This window comes from Crinia signifera, chromosome 5, assembly GCF_055691185.1.
Source record: "Crinia signifera chromosome 5, ASM5569118v1, whole genome shotgun sequence".
Lineage (NCBI taxonomy): Eukaryota > Metazoa > Chordata > Amphibia > Anura > Myobatrachidae > Crinia > Crinia signifera.
In genome coordinates this window covers 127,092,664-127,110,195 of record NC_139221.1, presented here as the reverse complement: position 1 = coordinate 127,110,195, position 17,532 = coordinate 127,092,664, and the positions used below count along the sequence as shown (strand labels likewise).

The 17,532-nt window shown below is 43.6% G+C and overlaps 2 protein-coding genes across 2 annotated transcripts in view; one reads left to right on the top strand and one right to left on the bottom strand.

The window, feature by feature from the left end:
- The window catches only part of BPHL (biphenyl hydrolase like), a 46,707-nt gene extending 38,668 nt beyond the window's left edge, over positions 1-8,039 (top strand). The window contains exons 7-8 of the mRNA XM_083145160.1: positions 1,729-1,852; positions 7,809-8,039. Of these exons, the coding sequence (XP_083001286.1) occupies positions 1,729-1,852; positions 7,809-7,902 (218 nt within the window). The 3' untranslated portion in view covers positions 7,903-8,039. The remainder of the gene's footprint in view (positions 1-1,728; positions 1,853-7,808) is intronic.
- Positions 8,040-9,138: 1,099 nt separating this feature from the next.
- Positions 9,139-13,103, bottom strand: LOC146080573 (tubulin beta-2 chain). Its single transcript, XM_083188019.1, has 4 exons — positions 12,807-13,103; positions 11,688-11,796; positions 10,963-11,073; positions 9,139-10,446 (listed from the first exon to the last, which is right to left on the bottom strand). The coding sequence occupies exons 1-4, from the start codon at positions 12,861-12,863 to the stop codon at positions 9,389-9,391; spliced, it is 1,335 nt and encodes a 444-aa protein (XP_083044145.1). The 5' UTR covers positions 12,864-13,103; the 3' UTR covers positions 9,139-9,388.
- Between the last annotated feature and the right edge of the window lie 4,429 nt (positions 13,104-17,532).

The following is a 17,532-nucleotide window of genomic DNA, read 5'->3' as shown; positions in this document are numbered from 1 at the left end:
TACATAGCCTGTTACACACACACGCACACACACACATATATACATACACAGCCTGTTCCTTCACACATACAGTACATAGCCTGTAACACACACACACACACACACATAGCCTGTTACACACACACACACACACACACACACACACACATATATACATACATACAAAGCCTGTTACACACACACACACACACACACACACACACACATACATATAGACATACATAGCCTGTTACACACACAAACACATAGCCTGTTACACACACATATATACATACATACATACATACATACATACATACATACACAGCCTGTTACACACACACACACACACACATATATACATACATACAAAGCCTGTTACACACACACACACACACACACACACACACACACATATAGACATACATACATAGCCTGTTACACACACAAACACATAGCCTGTTACACACATATATACATACATACACAGCCTGTTACACACACACACACACACACACACACACACACACAAACACACACACACACACATACATATAAAGCCTGTTACACACACACACACACACACACACACACACACACACATATATATACAAAGCCTGTTACACACACACACACACACACACACACAGCCTGTTTTACACACACACACACACACACACACACACACACACACCCTGTTACACACACACACACACACACAGCCTGTTACACACACACACATAGCCTGTTACACACACATATATACATACATACACAGCCTGTTACAACACACACACACACACACACACACGCTTTTTGTCTGTTCCCCCTGTCCATAGCCATGCATTGCGGGCGGCATTACCTTTTGAACCAGGAACTTGGAGCAGGAGCAGGACAGCCATCGCTGACCGGGCTTAGGCAAATTCGGGGGCGTGGCAGGGAGAGGGAGATAAATATATATATTTTTTTTAAGTGTGTGTCGGGACCCGGGCCCCCCTGGCAGGCCCGGGCCCAGGTAAAATGTACCCGCCCCCCCTGCCTCTCGGCGGCCCTGTGAAGGGGTATGGTATAAGTCTCCCACACGTCTTAGTGGATGGTAGGGCATGAAATACTGCCTGTCAGCACATGTCGGCTCAAATTTTAAAAAAACTTCATGTCGGCCTTTTGACCCTGTCAATCTTGTGACTGTCGACCTAGAGTCAATCTATCATGAGTCTGGATACCAGGACCACACATCTTACAGATATTTCCCACAATGTGCACACAATCACATGACCCTTCGAAATTGTGTGTTCAAGCCGGAGATCGTTCACGTGTATGGCCAGCTTTGCTGTGGTAGAAGTTCTGACTTTTTCTCTTTTGCACAGTGCACTTCATCAGAGGTTTCACACTCCATCACACACTTACATGCACTCCCGGTGTACAGTACAGAGTCATCTTAGACTTACAAGATCAGTGCTGGGCATGCGACTCTAGACTTCTGTACGTGTTCTATAGAAAATTCCTGTAAGTACCCAGATTTGGTGTGACTATGTAAAGTACAGCTGGCTCATTGTATAAATAAAAACAACATAAGTTTATATTGCTAAATACTGTATTAATACAGGAATGATGAGACAAGCAAAGGAAAACTGTACAATTGACAAGTGTGTGGTTGGTAATCACTGCAGGGTACCACACAGCTAAACCCTGCTGCAGTTATTCTATGGTACATTAGCAGTGAATAAAATTGTAATGGTTATTTTGCAGGTAATATTTGTCGCCATTTGCTGCCCCTCATTGATTGCCCAACATTAATTGTTCATGGTATGAAGGATGCTCTGGTCCCAACATTTCACCCACAATTTATCCACCAGCAGTTAAAGAATTCAAGGTATTTAAAGAATGTATTTGGATTAGCTAAACAATAATTGTTTTAAATAAAAATAGGGCTGTTCATTTTTCATTTGTTGGCCTTTTTTTGCTGATGTATGGACAGCATGGTTGGCATTGTGGTTAGCATTAATATCTCACAGAACATACAGTAGGTCTCTGGTTTCGTAGCAACCAATGCCCTGTCTGTGTTTGTATATCCACACCCTTAATGCATGGGTTTTCTCTGTTTGTTCCAGTTTCCTCCCACAATCCCAAACATACAATATGTAGCATGTGGCATAGTGTGCTCGGGCAGCAGGCAGGTGCTTATAAGTTATACTCAGCCCTTAATATATACTCCATGAAACACTGTTTGAATAAGAATGATATTTACATATATATTGATTCAGAAATCTATTTGCATGCAATTTTTATGTTATTATTTTAGGATTATCTAATATTTATGTGTGTATTTTATATGTGTATTTCATGTGGATGTGTTTAGATATTAAACTTTTCAGATTAGTTGGACATGTTTGGCCAATACCAGGAGAACGTCTGATGCCATAGTGTACTGTAGATACAGTAAAGCACAGGTTCTCAAAGTCGGTCCTCAGGACCCCACACAGTGCATGTTTTGCAGGTCTCCTCACAGAATCAAGTGAAATAATTAGCTCCACCTGTGGATCTTTTAAAATGTGACAGTCAGTAATGAGTGCACCTGTTTGGTGACCTGGAAAACGTGAACTGTTTGGGGTCCTGAGGACCAAGTTTGAGAACCACTGCAGTAAAGCATGGAAGTGGTAGTGTTATGCTGTGGGCTGTTTCTGTTGGTTTTACAGATAATTCAGATGCACTGGCCAGCTCAGAGTCCAGATCTTAACCGGGTGTGGTATAGGGTTTCGACCCTCGGGATCCTGACTTGCCGGACCCAGACAGCATTGTGAGCGCAACAAAGCCCCTTGTGGGCTTGCTGTGGTTGCCACGCTGTGGCACAGTGACTCGCTACGGTCGCCACCTTTTCTATTCTCCCTCTATGGGGGTCGTGGACCCCCACGAGGGAGAATAGCGGTGGCCATCGGGCCCCCGTGTCGGGGTTTTGACTGTCGGGATCCCGACGTCGGGTAAATGACTGTTGGTACCCCGTCCGGCACCCATCTTAACCCCATTGAGAACCTCTGGTACTAATAGGTTTTCTAGGAAGACTTGAACTCCTTAAGTGTCACCTTTGGCCATTGTTCCTAAAGTGGAATGGGAATACATACGGCTTGCTGTTCATGAACTTGTAGACTGTTTGCTAGATACAACTGTACACAAAACGTAAAAATTAGAGAGCACAGGAAACACTAAAGCTTTAAAAGTATTGTATTTAATTATAATATATTGCACGCAATAGCACATAAAAAATATACACAAAAATAAGTATATACAAACATGTAATAATCCTAAAACATCCAATTAATAGCAATGAATATCAGAAGGCCAGTGACACTTAACCAATTCCTGCCAGTTGGTAAATTGCAATAAACTCTAAGATGATGAGCTCCAATAGACAGCTGCTTTATGATGGAAATTCAAAAAGTCTCCAGTCCACATATATATGATGTTTCCAATTTTAAGTAGAATGCGAACTGTCCAATCTGCTGTTTTTTAATGGAGGGAGACAGTATTTGCTGCCACCTTAGGGCTACACATGAGGAGATAATTGCGGGCAATCTTAGAGGGCACAAATTGGAAAGGCGCCTGTGATCTTTTGGTCTTACTTAATATGGCAGACACATCCAAATGCTAACTATATGAGCAATCCAACAGAGCTATAGAGCAACACTTTAGTGTGTATGAAGTCTCTTGTTTCCAAAACCTGACCGCAGTATCGAGACCAGCTCACTGCGTCAGGGAGCCGACCGCACAACCCAGCTGGGGGCAGACGCTGCTGGGAAAATGGACACACAATGGTAGTAGGTATAGCTACCTCCACTCCTGTCGGGTAATTGTCGGCATTCACCGTGCTCCACTTGCGCAATGTAAGTCCCGTATCCACGGAAGTTTTTGGAAGAAGTGCCTTTGATCAAAGCAATCACAGGTTGGCAAGGTCCGACCAAAGTTTGCTAGATAATCAATTACAGGGTTCTGATGCCTTTAGGAGCTCTTGCTTGCTCCTCCTCTGCTGACACCCGCTTTAGAAAATACATAGGGGGTTATTTACTAAGATGGGAGTTTTATTGAAGATGTAATGTTGCAATGGGCAACCAATCAGATCCTATCTATTATCTTCTAGAAGGTGCTAAATAAATACATGGGCTCTGATTGGTTGCCCATCCCATCTTCAATAGAACTCCTATCTTAGTACATAAACCCCGTAGTGTCAAGGAATCCCTGGAACTGACCAACAATAGGTCCAAGGTTTTCTTTCAAGACAATTAGCAGCATCTCTTAACTGATTAGTACAAGTGTTGCATAAGTTATCTGCAGCTTCATTAGCTTAAATGCAAAAATTTTGAACTATTCATTTTCACATCCAAGGTTTTATCAGAGTGACTATTGAACTTGAGCGTTCCACACAGTCTTAACAGTCTAAAAACTGCATTATGATATTTGCTGCAACTAAAGGTTTCCTGTCCCCCTGAGGTCCTCTTCTGTGCTCAGTGATCACTACTACTGACACCCACTGCAGGCAAACAAACCAGCAGATAAAGAGAGGTGAGACAGAGGGAGTTAGAGAGGGTTGATAGGAAGAGAGAAAGAGAGGAGAGGGAGAGCAGGGAAAGAAAAATAGGAAAGACAGTAGGGATGAGTGAGTGAGTGTGAGGAGAGAGAACCGAGAGGAGAGAGAAAAAGGGACAGAGAAAGGAAAGATGGGACGGGGACAAAAGAGGGGGAAGGGAGAGTGTAAGAGAGAGAAAGAGGAGCGAGAGAGGGGTGAGGTGACAAGGAGAGAGTGGACGAGGTGAGATGTGGTGAGGTAACACAGGGCATGGTGAGTGGGAGGGGTGAGATGACATGGAGAGAGAGGAGATAATGGGGGGCAGAGGTGACAGAAAGAGGGGGTGAGGTGACAGGGAGAGAGGTGACAGTACATGGTTACTGTGGGTGAGGTGATGGGGCATAGTGAGAGGAGGTGTGGTGACCGGATGACGTGACGGGGGGGGGAGGTGAGAGGGGGTAAAGTGACAGGGGCCATGGTGAGAGGGGGTACAGTGACAGGCTGAGGTGATGGGGGTTGAAGTGACAGCGAGAGAGAGAGAGGGGGTAATGTGACAGGGGGTGAGGGGGTGTGGAGATGGGGGTGGTGATGGGGAGAGAGAGGGGTGAGGAGACAGGGTAAATGGTGAGGAGGAGAGGATGCAAGTCTAATTCTCACCAGTGCCAGTCGCTCCTGCAGCCGCAGTGAAGGATCTCATCAGCCGCTGGGTCCCTGCTTCCACTGCAAATGGTCACCTTACACGTGCTGGCAGTTGCTGGGTCCCTGCTCCCGGGATGGCACTTGCACTGCACACTTCCCATTAGGTTAGCGCTTCACGTCCTTACCACGGCCTTTTGGACGGGGTAGGACAATTTTTCACACCCCCACCCTGGCCATCTGGCTGGGGGCTCTTTATTTATTTTCCCTCTCACTTTTCACGTTCTTTGTTTTCTGTAGGTTGTCACGTTTTTTTGGGCCGTGTGGTTGACCCTTATGGGCCATCCACTCCCCAATGTACCGAAGCACTTATCCTTTTGGGGAGAGCTTCGGTCCCTTGAGGGCGAACCCAAGCCACAAGGCGTGGGGAAGCCTACTGTGGGTCTCTTCAAACCTTCGGGTGAGGAGGACCCACCGTCCTAACCCTTCCGGGGGTTGAGGAAAGAGGGTCTCTCTAAGCTTTGGCGAAGAGGACCCACAGATCCCTTTTTTCCCCTCTTCGGCCTTATGGCTGAGAGGGGTTAGGGGAATAACTAGGCCCTTCTGCTTTTGGGGGGGGGGGGGGGGTGGAAATGCTTGCTTTCAGACCACAAAACCTGTTTAGACCCGGTATAAGATCGAGTTATGTGCGGTCTGAAAGGGGCATAAAACCTGCTTTGACCCGTTTTAAGAAACGTTTTCAATACCAGGTCTAAGCAGGTTTTGCGGTGCGAAAACAGCATTAGTGAGTGCAGAGCCCCTCAAATTTCTATTTAAACAATGTGGTCACAGGCCAAGCAGGACACTGAGACCAGCTGGCAATGTCAGGATCTTCTGACCAGTGTCGGGCACACCAGTACTAGGCCTACTAACCCTCCGCCAAAGATGAGATGGGCTCTGATGTACTCCAGCTGTGAACACCAGGACTGCCCTGGTTTTACCTTTCAAGGTATGCAGGGGCTATGGGGAAAGAGCACCAGAACCAAACTCAGCAGGGCCTTTTACATCCGACATTAATGTGCCCCCTTACACTCTCATACCCACCCATCCTACTCATATGAGACCAGGACTTTTTCTCCTTTTGGTATTTACTTGCAAATGTACTTTTTTTTTTTTTCTTACAGCTCATTTCAGCCCCATCAGTAGCTATTCTGGCTATATGTACTTCCATTGATTTTACACCCTGCCAGCGGCAACCAATGCAGTGTAACCTCAGATGGTTCCTCCATGGGCAGGATGTTCTTCACATAGATCTTTTCTTACCGTGTATATCACACAAGTGCTAGTTTTCCAAGACACGCCTTGGGTTCACCTCCCACAGTATAACCTACATAGTGCACCCAACACCTTTCCAGGCACACTTGTGTATGGGATGAAAAATACACGGACTTCATGATTTTGTTGGGACCATACTCTGAGCGTTAGCTGCAATCACCCCATTTTGTGTCATCTCTTCTAGGGGTAGACTATTCCACCCAAGATGGCTGCCTCACCTGGTACCTTATGGGGTGGAATACACAACCCATGGAAGCTATTATGTCTGCACCAATTATGAATTATGTTTACTGTGTACTAGGTTTTCTTTTTTTCGGTGTGGCTTGTCTATTGCAGTATTACTTAAATCTTCCGTAGCATGTATTGGTTTTGAAGTATTTAAAGTTACATGGCTCTTGTTGGAAAAAGAGCACTATATAAATAAAAATGATTAGTAATAAATAACCAAGTTGACAGTAGAACAGCTGTGTATATTTTTCCTATGATTGGGTTGTACACATTTAATTTTGTATGTGTCAAATAATGACACAAACATTGACCTCTGATATAGTGAGTGTAAAAGATTATAAAATATAGGGCATGAGATTAATACTGAATTGTAGGGTAGGTAACTTTAATTTTTCACTTGAATCTAAATGATAAAACCTTCATTCCAACAGCTATATCTCAAACAGAAACAAAGCTCATGTACAGAGTTGTTGCCTTTGAGGACAAGTTACTGAAAGAGACAGATGGCTTAATTCTCTAATTATCGGACAGGGATGAATTTGTTTTATAGGCATTCCCATGGGAACACAGACAGCTGATACTTGTCAGGGGTGGTCAGCGGACGTCGCAAGACGTCAGCGCCCGCCACATCTTCAGCGAATTGCGGAGGAAATACTACTGACTTTTATTTCCAAAGGCAGGAGAAATCATACGATGGTTGACTACCATCGAATGATTTTTCCTGCTAGTGCACGCATGCTAGGGGATCAGCTTGTATTTTATCTGATTAGACTCATGCCAGTGTAGCCAGGACTGTGGCAAAATTACCTAATAAATGAGGGGCAGATAAAGGAGTACAAGATTAGCAGGGGATGTGGTAACTATCATTATTATACTGTATTATAAGGCTCCACAATGGCGATAGCTGTGTATTTGTATGATGTTGTCCTGAAATGTAGAGTCTGGTTCTGTTACATTGGTTCATGGCGCTGAACGCAAGTTTCTCAGCTGTATTGTAGTGATAATAGTATTTAATAGTTTCAGTATGGTCATCCACATCATAGCTGATGATAACGTTCTCGTCCTCTTATGTTTCTATTTCTGTATTTTTCAGGTTGCATCTGATGCCAGAGGGCAAACATAATCTACATCTAAAATATGCTGAAGAGTTTAACAAGTTAGTCGAAGATTTTTTATGCTCAACATAAGTTTTTCCGTAGGGACACACCGTGAGGTGTCATTATGAACAAAACTATTTCTGTGCACATGACGTGTATAGGAGAAATAAGTAACTAAACATAGATTTCATGAATAAAAAACAAAACAGCCGCCATTTGAAAAAAAAAAGAATGTGATTATTAAAAATGACTGCCTAAATATGTGCTTTGTGTGCAACTAACACAGTGGTAGTTTTCTTTTTTTTTTTGTAAGAATCTCTTACATTGTTGTGGTCAGCATCTGAAGTTAGACAATATTTCCGATAGACGGAAATATCGTCCGTTTTTGATAAGATTAGGTTCGATTTACATTCCACCTATTCAGTGTCTGGTCTATTTTTTTCGACTGTCAGAATAGATTTGTAACTCGCCAAAAACTGCTGATGATAGTCAAAAACGTCTGCAGATTTGACAATCCAGCAGTCGTGTTTCGTCAATGTAGATTCAACTTGAAATAAACAAATCTTCACAATTGATTGAATACTGGTGGCCGATAATTCCGCTTTTTTTGAAAATATTGACCAAGATAGAATACCCCATAAATTTATTATATAAAATGCTGAACCAGTTTGTCTCTGCCTATTTTTGCATTTCTTATTAGGATTTGAGTTTACAAAATCGCAAATAACAGGATTGGCAAAGACAAACCATAACCACAGAGGCTAGAAACCTAATTAATAATAGTAACTGCTTTACGATTACGGCATACACATCATATAACCCTGATCCAGTGTGTATTCCTTATAACAACCACTTATCTTGTTATCTGGTGCAGTTTTTAATGTTGTGCATAAGTTCTATAACACACCCGTACAGTTTAATCATGGTGTGCAACGTTTGAGAGGTAAGGAGTTAAGTCTACCAGGAAAAAGGAACATTGCGTGAACACAGAACTAAGTACTATGCATTATCCAAACAGACTGAGCTTAGGTAATTGATATTTAAAAGCTTAAAATGTATGGACAGATCTGGCCTTATTAGTTCCCTATGAACCAGTGACATGAGACACTGTAGCGACATTAGTTAATAATGGTTCTGTCTACACAATGAACGAATTGCACTTCAATAATATCAGCTATGTAAACGCTTCAATTTACTTAGATTTAAATTATTTGTTTTTAGTAGGTAGTATTTAAAATCATTAATTAACAAAATGTTTTTTTTAAGAAAAAAAATAAATGAATTATACCTAGAACTAGATAATAAGAATAAAGAAAACACAGAGCGCACAAGTACTTGGTTTTATGATCTCATCCAGTGTAAAACAACATCTAAGAGCAGTCATATCACTTCTACAACCGCCTATCTGTAGCATTGGCCTTCTCATGATTTAGAAGAGTCTAAAACAACTGTTACTTTGGACATTGTTAAGAAAAACTGATCCTGACTTCTTTGACAATAGAAATAAAACACATGCTTGGACACACATTTTGCTGCAGACATACTGGCTATTTAGAAACTGTGCCTTTTCTTTTCATCAAGCTTCATCTTCTTCTTCCTCTTCAAATTCTCCTTGCTCATCTGCGGTGGCATCTTGGTACTGTTGGTATTCTGAAACCAGGTCATTCATGTTGCTTTCGGCTTCAGTGAATTCCATCTCGTCCATTCCTTCACCTGTGTACCAGTGCAAGAAGGCTTTTCTGCGGAACATAGCTGTAAACTGCTCAGAGATTCTCTTAAACAGCTCTTGAATGGCTGTGCTGTTGCCAATAAATGTAGCAGACATTTTGAGGCCTCGTGGTGGGATGTCGCACACTGCGGTTTTCACATTGTTGGGGATCCATTCAACAAAGTAACTGCTGTTTTTATTTTGGACATTCAGCATTTGCTCATCAACCTCCTTCATGGACATTCTTCCTCGGAAAATAGCAGCCACTGTGAGGTAGCGCCCATGGCGGGGGTCACAAGCTGCCATCATGTTCTTGGAGTCGAACATTTGCTGTGTAAGTTCTGGCACGGTCAGTGCCCGGTATTGCTGACTGCCACGGCTTGTTAGTGGGGCGAAACCGGGCATAAAAAAGTGCAGTCGTGGAAAAGGCACCATGTTGACGGCCAGTTTTCGTAAGTCTGCATTCAGCTGGCCTGGGAAGCGAAGGCAAGTTGTTACCCCACTCATTGTAGCAGATACAAGATGATTCAGGTCACCATATGTTGGTGTAGTTAGCTTTAAAGTGCGGAAGCAGATATCGTAGAGGGCTTCATTGTCTATGCAGTAGGTTTCATCTGTGTTTTCCACCAACTGGTGCACAGAGAGGGTGGCATTGTATGGTTCAACCACAGTGTCTGAGACTTTGGGGGATGGCATCACGCTAAATGTATTCATGATTCGGTCTGGGTATTCTTCCCTTATCTTGCTGATGAGTAGTGTACCCATACCGGAGCCAGTGCCACCACCCAAGGAGTGGGTCAGCTGGAAACCCTGTAGGCAATCACAGCTTTCAGCTTCCTTCCTCACCACATCTAGAACAGAATCCACCAGCTCCGCCCCTTCAGTGTAATGACCTTTGGCCCAGTTGTTTCCTGCACCACTCTGTCCTGCATAAAAAAATAAGACATGAAATAACTTAATTGCCTATCTCTAGCCCATAATGAAAGGCTTTTGCTCATTATTTGTTTCAGAAGTCCCTTATTAAACAGAATGCATAAAAAATCTAGTTGAGCAGAAGTGAAGCCACATGTACTGAAAAATGTAGCATTAATAGTAACAGTTGGCAAGCCTGGCTAAAGTGGGGGTTGGTTCTAAGCAGGGATTCAGGTTTATTGTACTTTATTCAAATGTATTTACAACTAGGTAATATTATTTGCATTCTTGTTCCCAGTCAGTCAGCCTTCCCAGCTAAATTGGGTTTTATTTTATGACCGTGTTTGCAGAAGTATTTCATAGTCATAGTTCCGTTTTTTATTCTCAGTGGAGTCACTGGATAGATGATAGCCTGAAAGCCTGACACTAATACATATTTTGTAGCATGCTAGTGCCTATGAGGCCTGGTATATTTACTAGCACACCTGGATTAGGTTATATTTTAAGATGGAGAAAATCCGAATATTTACCAAATACAAAGTTGTCGGGTCTAAATATCTGTCCAAATGGTCCTGATCTCACAGAATCCATTGTGCCAGGTTCCAAATCCACAAGGATCGCGCGTGGTACAAATTTATTACCTGTGGATGATGACAAACCATTCACAATTATTATAATTTTACATTCATACCATAAAGTGATCTACAAATGTTCATGAACCACAGTACCAAGGAGCCCAGTTATCAAATATTTGCGGGTTAGCTGCACATATTAAGTATCCCCCAGAGATCCTCCGATCTCTCCTGCTCCCCTCTAGGTTGCTATGGGGATGCGATGCTGCCCAATTTATCAACATCGAGCAGCATTGCATCAGGTCCCTGGGCCACCGGCATTCTGAGGTGGCAGTAGCCTATGGGCTACAGACTGCACGGCCTGCAGGGCAGTGTATTCACAGGCTCAGTGCTAACCGCACATGTGCAGACACCCAGTGAAGCAGAGCGCAGGGACAGGCTCCTTTTCTGAGCCCCTGCCCCTGCAGGAGGATACATTCAACCGAAAGGATTGCATATTGCAATGCGATCCTGGGAGGTAATTGTCGCCCAGATCACATTGCATATGCCATCCATCCAATGATAAAGGGGCTGCCAAATCTTATCACCAGCCATAAATAAAGATTTAGATTTATTGATGGGAATGAATACACTAGACACTTAAAATACAATAATCAACATAAATTAATTTAAAATTAAATTACCGCTGGCTTCATTATAATATACATTGATTCTTTCCAGTTGCAGGTCACTGTCGCCATGGTAACTACCAGTAGGATCAATGCCGTGTTCATCACTGATAACTTCCCAGAACTGACAAAAATAAAATAAATAGAAATTGTTTAAATACTCATTGTCATATAGCATTAAGCCTAATTATAGATATCAAGAACGGATCTATTCCTACAAAGAACTACAATGTTTGATTACATGAAGAAAAAGCCATTGTAGAAATAGGACTAGTGGATTTATAATTTTAATATACTCATGAAAACATGCTGCAGACATTAAATGTACACCTGTTAGGTTGAATATGAACAGGTCTTCTGTAAAAAAATAAAATTGCAATTAGCAAATAATGTCATTAAAGAAATAATCTTTAAATATAGGTGTGTAAACATTTTAATATAGGATGTATCTGGTGACCACACCCAAACTAATAGTCTGCAGAGATTTGTTGCAGGAACAAGCGAGGAATGGGACATGTAGTGTAATCCATATAGGTTCTTTTGTAATAGAAAATCATATGATTTGGGAAATCTATAGGGAAGACCACATACGCCATTGCTCACAATCTTTCATTGCCCATTGCAGACATTACACTACACATGTATGTTTATCACTGCAGGCGGATATTACATTAATTCTGTTGGCAAGACAACAGGCAGCAGCAGCACAGCCTCATTGCAATGCAATGCACAAAGGGCCATCCGTCAGCTGCACTCCTCCTCCCCCACAGCCTGCGATGAAGGTGGCTGTCAGGGGACCCCACCCAGCCACATCCCTACTGTACAGCACTACAAAGGGCACCGCACAGGAGCACTGTCACGGGGACTCTGGCTGTCTCTTGGAATGATGTGCACGTACTCTACCATGGAGCCACTCTTGCCGTGCTGTGTGTGCGCTCTGTGCATTGCTCGGGGCAGCATACACCGCCGGCATTAGGATCGCTTCTCTCCGCAGTGCGGATAGCGGGGAGGGCACCGCTATGCTAGGTGCGGCACTGCGGGCAGGGGTAACGCACAGGCGCTGCTGCCACTGTACCGCTTGCAGCGCTCCCTCATATCAGGTGGCGATCACCGGCCAGGACCATGCGATCTTACCTTTGCCCCGATCTGGTTCCCGCATTGGCCGGCTTGGAGGTGTACGATCTCACGCATGGCTGCTGGTTCTGTGTCGGGGTATTGGTTGCGGTTTGCTTGTGTCTGTGTGCTTCAGCCCGTTCTTGTGCCCTGGATCCTGCGCTCTGCTGCCGGGTGATTGTGTCTGTCTGGGCTGCCAGGTCCCTCCTCCTCCTCGCCCTTATATATGCGGGTTGGGGAGCGTGCTGCCCCCTCCCTCCGCCGCTCTCCCAAGGATAGCGGGAGCATCGCTCTTCCATTCACTTGTTCCTCCCTGGGCTGGATGATGTAATGGGGGCCGGGACAGCGGGTGTGGTCAGAGCAGGGCGATGGTCTGAGTGTTGCTGGTGAGGGGATCTATAGTCCGTGCATTGTCTGCCCATCGCACATGAGAGAACAGGGGAGGGGCGGCGGCGTCTACAGGAGGGTCTCAGCAATGGGAATTGGGAAATGTGTATTCAAGCAACACTATAAGGTTGCATCATCACATCACGGTATACCCTCTCCTCCAGCATCCCCATCCTCTCCATCCCCCTGGGCAGCACTGCTGAGGAGTGACCCTGCGCCTGTTCCCCTGCAGCTGAGCCCATTACTCCCATCCCGCAGATTTGCTGCCGGAGGCATATGTACTATGGAACATATGTACAAGACCATTATCAGCCGAATTCAGGAAATTGGCATTTGTTTTCTACCACTATACCTGTGTCAGGGAGCGGTCTCCTGTTGCCCATTTAACTGTTGGTTACTCATATTTTGTGTAGAGGTGGACATTGGAAGCCCACAATCAATTGATGGCTATGCTTTTGCCATCAAATGTTTTGATGCAATTGTATTAAAAAAATGATTTGATTTGATATGCATATATGGCCGCAGACGGGACCCAGTGTAACCATCGGAATACTATTAAATGCTTACAATTCAATGGTGGTAAACATCAGAACACCACCATTGAATGGTAAAAATACTAACATCAAGTAAAAAGCATTGACGGTTCCGAATTATCCATAATTTTGTATAATGTATGTTTCTCTAAGCTATGATGTCATACAGGCAGGTGCGGGTTGTTGGGTCGACATTCAAAAGCTCAACACATGAAGAAGTTTGACATGCATTAGGTCGACACAAATCAAAAGGTTTACATAAAAATGGTCGACATGAATTTTTTATATATCATTTTTGGTGTCTATGTTCCCTCGGTATACGGTCATATTGTCTACAGCATTTAGGTCTACAAGCATTAGGTCTACACCACTAGGTCAACCTGTATTAAGGTTGACATGACTGAAGGTCGACGTGACTTAGGTCGACAGGGTCATTAGGTCGACTTTTATAAGGTCGACATGGTCATTAGGTCGACATGGGAAGGTCGACAGGCAAAAGGTCGACATGGGGTAATTTGACTGTTTTATGAGTCGACATGTGCCGACAGGCGGTATTTCATGCCCTACCATCCCACTAGGGCGTGGTGGGAGAATAAAATAGTGTGCCGAGCCCGAAGCATGGCGAGCGCAGCGGTGCTATGTTGACTGTGTCGACGCTTGAATTTTTTTGAATTTTTTTTTTTTTTTTAGAAAAAAACATGTCGACTTTTTCACTGTCGACCTAATGGCCCTGTCGACCTAACACCTGTCAACCTAACACATGTCGACCTAATGACCCTGTCAACCTAATGACCCTGTCGACCTAACCCATGTCGACCTAATGCTTTTAGACCTAAATGCAGTCTGACGAATGATCCCATTCCGTTCCCTCGCATGGCTCTCTGTGCTCAGCACACTGCTATATTCCACGTCCACCGGAATGGAAAGTCTTGTACAGCAGCAGGTTTAATTGGAAAATTATTAGAATTCTACCAACTACATTTTACAAGATTAATGTGTTCTGTCAAGGTATGGAATTGTTACACTGTTAGGAGGTTGGATACTAAATGCCAGCAGTCATGGTCCTGACAGGTAAATGGTAAGTCTTTGAATCTTACCTCTAATCCTAACCCACCCCTTCTGCAGCCTTTCCCTAACCTCTCCCCTGCAGCCACACCCTAAACTCTACCCCGTCCCCTCCTTGCAGCTTAAGCCCAGCCATCCCCGCCGGCAGCCTAACCTTAACCCTAAGTACTAAGGGGGTTATTCTTATTCATTCGGCGGTGCTGAATTCGACTCCATTCTGATGGTTGATGGACTGCGCATACTCAGTCTTTTATGTGCAAGTCCACTGTGCGAACATCCGCAGCGATTTACAGTGTCGCCAGGCCGTTCACATGCGGGCGGGTGGAGGTGAGCCCGGGAGTCACCCATGGGAACGGTCAGCATTTCATGGGCATCCAGGATGTGTGCCGGGGGTGGGCGGCTGACCTCACATGACGTCAGCCTCCCAACCTGTCTTCGGTGGAATGGCCGCAAATATATGTCAGTCTCCACTGACTTTTATATTTGCGTGGCCTGAAGAAATCATTGGATGGTCAGCGACCATCCAATGATTTCTCCGCCAGCAGGACATGCGAGGGGATGTGTCTGCCTGACATATCCCCTCGCATGGTTGTGAGGCAATGCGGGGCATAGTGATTCGGCAGGCGGCAGGACGGGCCCTCTGGGATTCAATAAACTGCAAGCTTCGCAGCTTACTGAGGCAACCAGAATCAGGGCCTTCATGTAATACTGACGGTTAGAATCCTGTGTGTATTCTGACTTCAGAATTGCAACTGCCCCGATCCTAAACACATGTCACTGTGCAGACTTCAGGTGTTGTTTCAGCAAATGGAAAGATACATTTTAGCATGTGTTGTCCCCAGTTCATATTACTGTATAAGTCTCAATATAATGCTTCGACTTTATATTGTGCCACATTACAGTGCTTCAGTTTATATTATGTAACATAAGGCCCTCCAGTTCATTTTATACCACACAGCATATTACACTCAGTGATGAATAATGTTTGTAACACACGTATCTGTGAGAGAAGGTGGGCTCCTCTCAGCTCTGGGCCCCATAGCAGCTGCACTCCCTGCACGTATGGTAGCTATGCCCTTGCTGCCACATGACTCTGAGTTGCCCAGTCAATTACAGATATTGCATTTTACCAGCATCACCTATCATTTGACATCATGGTGTTATTCTGTTCTGTTATTCTGTTATTCCTATCATTTGACATCATGGTGTTATTAGACAAGTTGTTGGATCAGACCAGCTAACTTGTGTAAATCTACTCAATTCTCTAGATCTGGGCAGAAGTTGCCCACCAAGGAGCACCAGCCAAGTTCAGGTCTTTGTGTAGCAGAAGGAATCCTACTTTTCAAGCATGCAGTTTTCTGCTGCGTTGCACACAGTTTCTTTCCTTTGTAGTGCTGCAGCATAGGAGGGGCCGTACAGCAGGCATCTCACACACAGCCAGAGCAGGGAATAATGAGATGCTGAGACTAGGCTCACTCAGTGCACGAATGGGAAACAGAAATTACCAGAAGTAGTGTCACTCTCAAGGAACATGTACATGTATGTCAATGGGGTGGCTGTGGCACAATCAATCAATACAGTCAATGGAAATGGAGGAACTAGGATTCAACTATTCAGATTTGGTATGTTATATTTCTGTTTGGTATCCAGTCGATCACTAATGGTTGGCAGTGATTCGGTCGACTCCTAAAATGGTCGACATTGGCAGAAGGTTGACACAAGGAAAAAGTCGACATTAACATGGTCGACTAGTTTTTCGTGATTTTTTTTTAAAACCAACTTGTTCATACTTGACCATTCCAGTGGTCATAGAGGGAGAATATAATAGTGTGCACTTATACACTGCCCATGTAGACAGAGACACAAAAAATATATGTAAAAGCATGTGCCGTCATTATCCTGTGTCGACCACATTTATGTCAATATTTTGCATATGTCAACCGTCAATTTCAACCTAGTGTAGTGTGTTTCGACCGTAAGTGATATGGTTCCCATATCGACCATATATGCCACAACCTTTCTATTCTTTCCAGATTGAAGTTGGCTGAATATACAATTAATATAAATACTGTACTGCAAATATATACTACCACAGTACCACTACAATAATAATGATGATAATAATAATAATAATAATGTATTACATAATGTATAATAACATAGTAGAAGGTGGCCAAACATTTCTATCATTAGACAGATGGTTCATTAGTAGGAAGGTTACAGTATGAAGAATGATGATCTAATCACAAAGTCTTCCTGAATATTCCTCCAGTATCTATTTCAGCTCAGTCCCGTCTCCGATGTGGCACGAAGCCGCTAACATTGTCTGTGGCATGACTGATATTCCATATGCATTACTTCTGCGTACTAGTGATTTCTTTTTATTCTTGTAAACAATTTTTTTTTTATAAAGTCCAATGATCAGGGGTAAGACATGACAGGGTAATACATAACAAATGTTGGTGATACAGAGTTGGACTGTATAGGCACATCACATGTCTTGTTTTTTCCAACCGAACTCAAATCCAATGTTACTGTAATTATTCTGGACATAACCTCAGGGACCTGCAGCAGTCATGTGCTAGCCAGTAAATGATTCATTTATATAGTCTGCAGCAGGTCCAGGAATTTACAATGCAATAGAGGTAAAAGAAAAGCAGACTATTACTATGTTAAAATCTATTGTAACTCCTGTGAAAAGATCAGCATGCTGCATATAGGGTCACGAAAGTGAAACAAGACAAGTATAGTATAAAACACTT

Bases quoted from the DNA above. Each gene is read 5' to 3' on its own strand.
- LOC146080573 (XM_083188019.1), bottom strand. From the start codon at position 12,863: ATGCGTGAGATCGTACACCTCCAAGCCGGCCAATGCGGGAACCAGATC. The intron at 11,797-12,806 runs GTAAGATCGCAT...TATTTTTGTCAG, and splicing joins GGAACCAGATCGGGGCAAAG to TTCTGGGAAGTTATCAGTGA. The intron at 10,447-10,962 runs GTAAATATTCGG...TTTTTTATGCAG, and splicing joins ACCCGACAACTTTGTATTTG to GACAGAGTGGTGCAGGAAAC.